A 10,000-nucleotide genomic window follows, 5' to 3' on the forward strand; every position below is an offset into this window, starting at 1 on the left:
CTGCAGCCCATCTGTGCTTCTGCTGCAGGCCATCTGTGCTTCTGCTGCAGGCCATCTGTGCTTCTGCTGCAGCCCATCTTTGCTTCTACTGCAGGCCATCTGTGCTTCTGCTGCAGCCCATCTGTGCTCCTGCTGCAGGTCTTCTGCTGCAGCCCATCTGTGCTTCTGCTGCAGGCCATCTGTGCTTCTGCTGCAGGCCATCTGTGCTCCTGCTGCAGGTCTTCTGCTGCAGCCCATCTGTGCTTCTGCTGCAGGCCATCTGTGCTTCTGCTGCAGCCCATCTGTGCTCCTGCTGCAGGTCTTCTGCTGCAGCCCATCTGTGCTTCTGCTGCAGGCCATCTGTGCTTCTGCTGCAGCCCATCTGTGCTTCTACTGCAGGCCATCTGTGCTTCTGCTGCAGGCCATCTGTGCTTCTGCTGCAGCCCATCTGTGCTTCTGCTGCAGCCCATCTGTGCTTCTGCTGCAGCCCATCTGTGCTTCTGCTGCAGGCCATATGTGCTTCTGCTGCAGCCCATCTGTGCTTTTGCTGCAGGCCATCTGTGCTTCTGCTGCAGCCCATCTGTGCTTCTGCTGCAGGCCATCTGTGCTTCTGCTGCAGCCCATCTGTGCTCCTGCTGCAGGTCTTCTGCTGCAGCCCATCTGTGCTTCTGCTGCAGGCCATCTGTGCTTCTGCTGCAGGCCATCTGTGCTTCTGCTGCAGCCCATCTGTGCTTCTGCTGCAGGCCATCTGTGCTTCTGCTGCAGGCCATCTGTCCTTCTGCTGCAGCCCATCTGTGCTTCTGCTGCAGCCCATCTTTGCTTCTACTGCAGGCCATCTGTGCTTCTGCTGCAGGCCATCTGTGCTTCTGCTGCAGCCCATCTGTGCTCCTGCTGCAGGTCTTCTGCTGCAGCCCATCTGTGCTTCTGCTGCAGGCCATTTGTGCTTCTGCTGCAGCCCATCTGTGCTTCTGCTGCAGGCCATCTGTGCTTCTGCTGCAGGCCATCTGTGCTTCTGCTGCAGGCCATCTGTGCTCCTGCTGCAGGTCTTCTGCTGCAGCCCATCTGTGCTTCTGCTGCAGGCCATCTGTGCTTCTGCTGCAGCCCATCTGTGCTCCTGCTGCAGGTCTTCTGCTGCAGCCCATCTGTCCTTCTGCTGCAGGCCATCTGTGCTTCTGCTGCAGCCCATCTGTGCTTCTACTGCAGGCCATCTGTGCTTCTGCTGCAGGCCATCTGTGCCTCTGCTGCAGCCCATCTGTGCTTCTGCTGCAGCCCATCTGTGCTTGTGCTGCAGCCCATCTGTGCTTCTGCTGCAGGCCATCTGTGCTTCTGCTGCAGCCCATCTGTGCTTTTGCTGCAGGCCATCTGTGCTTCTGCTGCAGCCCATCTGTGCTTCTGCTGCAGGCCATCTGTGCTTCTGCTGCAGCCCATCTGTGCTCCTGCTGCAGGTCTTCTGCTGCAGCCCATCTGTGCTTCTGCTGCAGGCCATCTGTGCTTCTGCTGCAGCCCATCTGTGCTTCTGCTGCAGGCCATCTGTGCTTCTGCTGCAGGCCATCTGTGCTTCTGCTGCAGGCCATCTGTGCTCCTGCTGCAGGTCTTCTGCTGCAGCCCATCTGTGCTTCTGCTGCAGGCCATCTGTGCTTCTGCTGCAGCCCATCTGTGCTCCTGCTGCAGGTCTTCTGCTGCAGCCCATCTGTGCTTCTGCTGCAGGCCATCTGTGCTTCTGCTGCAGCCCATCTGTGCTCCTGCTGCAGGTCTTCTGCTGCAGGCCATCTGTGCTTCTGCTGCAGCCCATCTGTGCTTCTGCTGCAGGCCATCTGTGCTTCTGCTGCAGGCCATCTGTGCTTCTGCTGCAGGCCATCTGTGCTCCTGCTGCAGGTCTTCTGCTGCAGCCCATCTGTGCTTCTGCTGCAGGCCATCTGTGCTTCTGCTGCAGCCCATCTGTGCTCCTGCTGCAGGTCTTCTGCTGCAGCCCATCTGTGCTTCTGCTGCAGGCCATCTGTGCTTCTGCTGCAGCCCATCTGTGCTTCTACTGCAGGCCATCTGTGCTTCTGCTGCAGGCCATCTGTGCTTCTGCTGCAGCCCATCTGTGCTTCTGCTGCAGCCCATCTGTGCTTCTGCTGCAGCCCATCTGTGCTTCTGCTGCAGGCCATCTGTGCTTCTGCTGCAGCCCATCTGTGCTTCTGCTGCAGGCCATCTGTGCTTCTGCTGCAGCCCATCTGTGCTTCTGCTGCAGGCCATCTGTGCTTCTGCTGCAGCCGATCTGTGCTTCTACTGCAGGCCATCTGTGGTGGCCGTTACTGCAAGGTGTTTTTGGCATTTAACTCAAATACCATAGAAGGTGACATGACACGTGTGTTAGAGGAACACAACATTTGCAGGGTGCAGTGTAGGTTTACACGTCTCGGGCTCTTGGTCGTGGTCATTAGAAAGCTTCTTACCCCGGGGTGGGGGGCGTTACGCCGCTGTAGGGCGACAGCTCTGACACCGCAACACGCTTCACCCCTGCTGTGTCCATGTCTAACGTCTCCTGCCGATGCACACCAGCTCCAAGGTGCTTCTAAAACAGCAAATGAGGGACTTCTGGGGCGGGTAGATGGAGTAGACACGCGTTGAGTCTCGCTTGATTGTTTAACTCTATGAAACCCTGTGATTCACCGTAACTTCACACCGTGTGAATAATGTTATTATTTCAAGCAACCCATCCCCGAAACATGACAACTAAACAAGCCAAGAAAGATCATCGTGACCCCCCCCCCCCCAGTCACCTTGCAATGAACATGGCGACCATAGCTAGCCTCTTAGAAGAACTCCGAGAAGCCCTCTCTGCTGACTTTAGGGCAACCATCTCGACACCAAGCGAAGCTAGACCGTATTCAAGCTACAGTATCAGACCATGTCCAGAAGATTACTTCACTCGGCTCCAACGCCAACCTACAGGACGAGCGCTTGCTAGCTCTGGAAACCACCAGTACTAAGCTGACGGAGCGCAATGCTAAGCTGCTAGCCAAAGTCATCGACCTCGAGTCATGTAGCCGGCGCAACAAAATTAGAATCATCGGCCTATCTGAATCCATTGAGGCGGCTCGACCCTCTACTTTCTTCTCTTAGCTGCTAATGGAGATTCTTGGCGATGGCATCCTGGAATCGCCACCGGAATGCGATAGGGCTCATCGGGCACTTTCTGACAAACCGAAGCCAGGGCAGAGACCAAGACCTGTCGTTATCCGGCTACACAAATACCAGCAGAAGGAAAAGATCATCCGCGAAGCCCGGTCCAAGACAGGCAAGCTGCAATACTCCCAACGCCATCTACGAGGCCTGCGCTGCGGAGGTGATAGAACAGCGCAACAAATACCGAGAGGTGCTGTCAGAGATTTAGTTACGGTTTATGATCCAAGCATCCCCGTTTAAGCCACTCTTCAAGTTTCGTCTGGTTGTACGTGCAACCACGAGCAGCATATGTTGTCCCCGAGCTCCGGAACGACAACATTTCATATGTAGGTTAGCAACTTTTCAACACGAACAGCAATAGCTAACACTTCTTCAGCCAAATCTGCCGCCAGTCTATGATACTGCTTCCGCCGAGCACCGGAAGTATTACCCATAATCGTTTTCCGGTGACCCCCCCGCCTCCCCAGGAAACTCGTGGATAACCTAGGTCCCCGGCCAGCCCTGCTGTTTCCGGAAGAGGGAGGTGGGAAAGGATTTTCTTCGGTTGCAGAAGCTAAAGACTAAAAACCATCCATTCGGATGCTGCTAATAAACTTGGATATGAAACCCCCGTCAACCGATTGCTGGATTAGCGCTGCTAATTAGCCACCTAGCAAGATAGCCGTGTTTACCGACGGTGTGGGTCTTCAAACTAACTGACGCCGGGCTTCCTCTTGGCTAGCCAACCCGGTGTTACTAGCCCCATTAACCCGTTGCTGGATTAGCTATGCTAGCTAGATGGCCGATCTTTTTCTGTCTCCTACGTTTCTTTTTCTCGTTTTCGTGTTTTTTTTTTTTAAGGCTGCGTGATTCAAACCGTCAACACCTTACAGGCTTCTGCCTTACTTTCACATGCTGGGTATTTTTCACATGCTGGCCAGTTATTAACCTCCCCTTTGTTATTTGTTTGTTTGTTTTGCTGTAGCCACGTGTGTACTGGTTTCTGCTGGGGTGGGTCCCTGCTGTAGCCACGTGTGTACTGGTTTCTGCTGGGGTGTGTCCCTGCTGTAGCCACGTGTGTACTGGTTTCTGCTGGGGTGTGTCCCTGCTGTAGACACGTGTGTACTGGTTTCTGCTGGGGTGTGTCCCTGCCGTAGCCACGTGTGTACTGGTTTCTGCTGGGGTGTGTCCCTGCTGTAGCCACGTGTGTACTGGTTTCTGCTGGGGTGTGTCCCTGCTGTAGCCACGTGTGTACTGGTTTCTGCTGGGGTGTGTCCCTGCTGTAGCCACGTGTGTACTGGTTTCTGCTGGGGTGTGTCCATGGGGTTAATTTGACTGCGCCCCCTCAGAACTGGCGGTGCGCGGCTGTATTGCATGATTCTCTTCGCCTTTGCTGTGCAGTCCACGGGACTCGACACCGTTACAGCAGGGAAGGAGACCCGGGAAACACGTTTAGCCGTAAAGCTCTGAGCTATAGTGCTCAGGCACTGTTCATATTGTGGGTATGATTGTATTTATTTTACCATTTTATGAAGCGTTCGACACGGCCCCCATTCCAGCTCTACAACTGAGTTGCATTGTTAGTCGCTACGCTGTTTTGATGTTACACTATGGACCTGAGAGACCTGAGATGTGTGTGCGAGCACCTTGCAACCTTCTGCTCTGTTCTCATGTGCTGGTTATTCCTTCTGCCCTGTTCTAATGTGCTGGTTATTTCTCATAGGTATTTCTCATCCGTGGTAGGTGGTTACATGATAGGTGTTTAGATGATAGGTGGTTACATGATAGGTGGTTACATGATAGGTAGTTACATGATAGGTGGTTACATGATAGGTGGTTACATGATAGGTGGTTACATGATAGGTAGTTACATGATAGGTGGTTACATGATAGGTGGTTACATGATAGGTGCTTACATGGTAGGTGGTTACATGATAGGTGGTTACATGATAGGTGTTTAGATGATAGGTGGTTACATGATAGGTGTTTAGATGATAGGTGGTTACATGATAGGTGTTTAGATGATAGGTGGTTACATGATAGGTGTTTAGATGATAGGTGGTTAGATGACAGGTGGTTACATGATAGGTGGTTACATGATAGGTGTTTAGATGATAGGTGGTTACATGATAGGTGTTTAGATGATAGGTGGTTACATGATAGGTGTTTAGATGATAAGTGGTTACATGATAGGTGTTTAGATGATAGGTGGTTACATGATAGGTGTTTAGATGATAGGTGGTTAGATGATAGGTGGTTACATGATAGGTGGTTACATGATAGGTGTTTAGATGATAGGTGGTTACATGATAGGTGGTTACATGATAGGTGGTTACATGATAAGTGTTTAGATGATAGGTGGTTACATGATAGGTGGTTACATGATAGGTGTTTAGATGATAGGTGGTTACATGATAGGTGTTTAGATGATAGGTGGTTACATGATAGGTGTTTAGATGATAGGTGGTTACATGATAAGTGTTTAGATGATAGGTGGTTACATGATAGGTGTTTAGATGATAGGTGGTTACAGGAACTTTTATTTTACAAGGCACACAACTGGAAAAATTGAGATTGTCATTGAAAGGATCTTTGAAATCCTTTCAAGTGACCTGGAATCCCCTACCTGGCTTTACTAATGACCTCACTCTTACTTAGGTCTGATACCGACAGCGGTTCCTAAGTAGAGCTGAGAGCCCTACTATTCCCTAGTATTCTCTTTTTAATTACTTCATCTCATTTCATCTACCTTTTTGCATATATTAATGAGTCATTTGATTATTTATTGCAGTTAGTCGCTATTAAAACACATTTATTTAGTCACCCTTTTCTTCCAGTGTATGCTTCATTTTATGTATTTACTTACTCTATTCTATTGTATTTAGCTTTCCGTGGCCTTGACCGTCATGGGGTGGTGGGAGGGAATGGGGTTTTATTAGGATGTGTCTTTCTGGGCTCCAGACGCCTTTCATGTCTTGCAGCTATTGTGCAGAATATGCAGTGTCTGCCAAAAGGATCGATGCCAAAATAAAAGAAAATAAACACAAACAAGGCAGTGAGGGGGAATGTTGGAGTGTGCAAGCAAAAGCACATGCCGGGCACGGACTCCGGTTTTCGGTGTTTGAAATCAGATCACCAGATAGTATTTCAAACAGGTCACATAGTGCACTGCATCTTTCTTGCTGAGGGCCTCCGGTCCACAGGGACTCGCATGAGGACGGGTCTTCTGTGTCCTACGCTGCACTTGACTTTAGGCCTGTTAACTCTGTGTGTGTGTGTGTGTGTGTGTGTGTGTGTGTGTGTGTGTGTGTGTGTGTGTGTGTGTGTGTCCAGGCAGTAGTGTGGATAAGCCTAATCAGAGTGCAGGGCATGCAGGGCCCAGGGCATGCTGGGAGTTCTCAGAATGTGTGGCCGCCTCAGCGTGGGCGAACAGCAACCGGCCTGTTTTTGTTTCGCCAAATTTGTATTTATAGTGTTTGGCTCCGCTCTCTCACATGCTGACGGTTTTGGTTTCTCACCCTCCCCACGCCTTTTCACCACCCTCCCCCCTTTCCTGCAGACGTCATCCACACGGTGGGGCCCATAGTGATGGAAGGTGTGACGGAGGAGGAGAGGTCGGCTCTCAGGGCATGCTACAGGAACTGCCTGGAGACCGCCATGACGCCCCAGCATGCCGCCCGCTCCCTGGTGAGACCACACAGCACAGATGGATGGAGGGAGGGAGAAGGAGAACATGTGTGTGTGGGGGGAGGGGGGTGACAGTGATTGACACTCTTAAATCTTGAGAATGAAAAGGAGGGAAAGAGAAGGGCCGCTTGAGGGAAACAGACAGGATCAGAACCAGAGTATTTTGAAGACAGGACAAAATAGAGGAGCAGAAGTGAAGAGGAGGTGTGTGTGGTTGTAGGAAGGAGTTTGCGGAGTAGGGGGAGGGGGGGCTGATTTGTGACCATGCTTTAGGAATGAGCATGGCGGGTAGCGCCACCATAAAGCCAAGTGTCAGAGCAAAGCAACATGATGAAGGGATTAGAAACTAAAATAAAGGCTCAGGGCACAAAGAAGACAGCAGAGGACTGTGTAGGACACACCAGGTCCACACCAGGCACCTTCTATTCACCTCCTTAATGATATGATTAGTTGGATAAGCAGGCCCACCTATGCAGGGTTGCAGTGAATGTTTGCAGGACAGGGCACTGGGTATGCAGGGTTGCAGGGTTTGCAGGACAGGGTGCTGGGTATGCAGGGTTGCAGGGTTTGCAGGACAAGGTGCTGGGTATGCAGGGTTGAAGGACAGGGTGCAGGGTATGCAGCATTGCAGGGTTGCAGGACAGGGTGCAGGGTATGCAGGGTTGCAGGGTTGAAGGACAGGGTGCAGGGTATGCAAGGTTTCAGGGTTTGCAGGACAGGGTGTAGGGTATGCAGGGTTGCAGGGTTTGCAGGACAGGGTGCAGGGTATGCAGGGTTGCAGGGTTTGCAGGACAGGGTGCAGGGTATGCAGGGTTTCAGGGTTTGCAGGACAGAGTGCTGGGTATGCAGTGTTGCAGGGTTGCAGGACAGGGTGCTGGGTATGCTGGGTATGCAGGGTTGCAGGACAGGGTGTAGGACAGGGTGCAGGGTATGCAGGGTTGCATGGTTGCAGGACAGGGTGCCGGGTATGCAGCGTTGCAGGGTTGCAGGACAGGGTGCTGGGTATGCTGGGTATGCAGGGTTGCAGGACAGGGTGCAGGACAGGGCGCAGGGTATGCAGGGTTGCAGGGTTGCAGGACAGGGTGCTGGGTATGCATGGTTGCAGGGTTTTCAGGACAGGGTGCTGGGTATGCAGCGTTGCAGGTTTGCAGGACAGGGTGCAGGGTATGCAGGGTTGCAGGGTTGCAGGACAGGGTGCAGGGTATGCAGGGTTGCATGACAGGGTGCTGGGTATGCAGCGTTGCAGGACAGGGTGTAGGACAGGGTGCAGGGTATGCAGGGTTGCAGTGACCGTTTGCAGGACAGGGTGCTGGGTGCTATAAGGGGTTACAGCCTGTATCTACTATACGGTGTATCTGAGTGTCTCCACCTGTGGAGCATACACCTCATTCTGTCCCTTCTACACCCACATTTCTGCCGCTGTACCCAGTTTCACCACATGTGGAATCAGCGCAGGATTTACAGATGGGATTTCAGGAAGATGGAGGAGAGTAGTTGAAGGGGGATGGTGGTTGGTGTGAGGCTGGGGGGAGAAGCAACCTATTCTAACCCATTGTTCCTGATCCCACAGGCCTTCCCCTGCATCTCCACCGGGGTGTACGGTGAGTGCCTGTGTGTGGGGGTTATTGTGTTGTTTTACTCTGTGTGTGTATGCATGTGTGTGCGTGTCCTTGGTGCCGTGCATGTTTCCCATTACGTGTTCTTATTCTCTCCCCCTATCGGCAGCCGTTGGCTTTAGCGTGTGTGACAGTCTCCAGACCCCCCCCCCCCCCCCGCACCGCAGCGGTGCTCAGATTAACGACCCCGTGTGAGGAAGGCAGATTAAGAGAGATTATGACAGAGACGGTATCAAATGGAGTGTAATCCCCCTCCACGCCACCAGCACACACCCCCAAGCATGATGGGTCAGCAGTCAGCCTGGCGCCTGTGTGTGTCTGTGTGTGTGTGTGTGTGTGTGTCTGTGTGTGGGTGGGTGAGTGTGTCTGTGTGTGTGTGTGTGTGTGTCTGTGTGTGTGTGTGTGTATGTGTGTGTGTGTGTCTGTGTGTGTGTCTGTGTGTATGTGTGTGTGTCTGTGTGTGTATGTGTGTGTATGTGTGTGTATGTGTGTGTGTGTGTCTGTGTGTGTGTGTGTGTGTGTGTGTGTGTGTGTGATGTTTGGGCTCAGACAAACTTTGCTCCTGTAGCTAGAAGGAGGAAACTCTGGTGCATGTGTGTGTGTGTGTGTGTGTGTGTGTGTGTGTGTGTGTGTGTGTGTGTGTGTGTGTGTGTCTGTGTCTGTGTGTGTGTGTCTGTGTGTCTGTGTGTGAGTGTGTGATGTTTGGGCTCAGACAAACTTTGCTCCTGTAGCTAGAAGGAGGAAACTCTGGTGCATGTGTGTGTCTGTGTGTGTGTGTGTGTGTGTGTGTGTGTGTGTGTGTGTGTGTGTGTGTCTGTGTGTGAGTGTGTGATGTTTGGGCTCAGACAAACTTTGCTCCTGTAGCTAGAAGGAGGAAACTCTGGTGCATGTGTGTGTGTGTGTGTGTGTGTGTGTGTGTGTGTGTGTGTGTGTGTGTGTGTGTGTGTGTGTGTGTGTCTGTGTGTGTCTGTGTGTGTGTGTGTGTGTCTGTGTGTGTGTGTGTGTCTGTATGTGTGTGTGTGTGTGTGTGTGTGTGTCTGTGTGTGTGTGTGTGTGTGTGTGTGTGTCTGTGTGTGTGTGTCTGTGTGTGTGTGTGTGTGTGTGTGTGTGTGTGTGTGTGTGTGTGTGTGTGTGTGTGTGTGTGGAAGAACGAAACTGTCCCTCAGCAGTGGAGGGATGCTAACATCATCTCCATATATAAAGGCAAAGGAGACAAGTCCCTCTGTTGCAACAGCCGTGGCATTTCACTACTGGCTGTTGCTGGAAAAGTCCTGGCCAAACTCATGTTACACAGGCTGGTAAAACACATCTCAGAGGAGCTGTTGCCTGAGTCACAGTGTGGGTTTAGGAGGAATAGGAGTACTGTGGACATGGTGTTCACAGCACGGCAACTCCAAGAGAAGTGCAGGGAGCAACATCAGAACCTCTTCATAGCCTTCATCGACCTGTCAAAGGCTTTCGACACAGTCAACAGGGACATCCTATGGAACATCCTCCTGAAGTTTGGCTGTCCACGATAGTTTGTCAACATCCTTCAAAGATTTCACGTGGGGATGATGGCACGTGTG

The 10,000-nt window shown here is 52.0% G+C and overlaps 1 protein-coding gene across 1 annotated transcript in view; it reads left to right on the top strand.

The window, feature by feature from the left end:
* Positions 1–10,000, top strand: part of macrod1 (mono-ADP ribosylhydrolase 1) — a 1,391,372-nt gene that overhangs the window by 845,828 nt on the left and 535,544 nt on the right. The window contains exons 6-7 of the mRNA XM_056277967.1: positions 6,689–6,816; positions 8,387–8,417. Of these exons, the coding sequence (XP_056133942.1) occupies positions 6,689–6,816; positions 8,387–8,417 (159 nt within the window). The remainder of the gene's footprint in view (positions 1–6,688; positions 6,817–8,386; positions 8,418–10,000) is intronic.

Source organism: Lampris incognitus, chromosome 1 (genome assembly GCF_029633865.1).
Source record: "Lampris incognitus isolate fLamInc1 chromosome 1, fLamInc1.hap2, whole genome shotgun sequence".
In the NCBI taxonomy this organism is placed as follows: domain Eukaryota; kingdom Metazoa; phylum Chordata; class Actinopteri; order Lampriformes; family Lampridae; genus Lampris; species Lampris incognitus.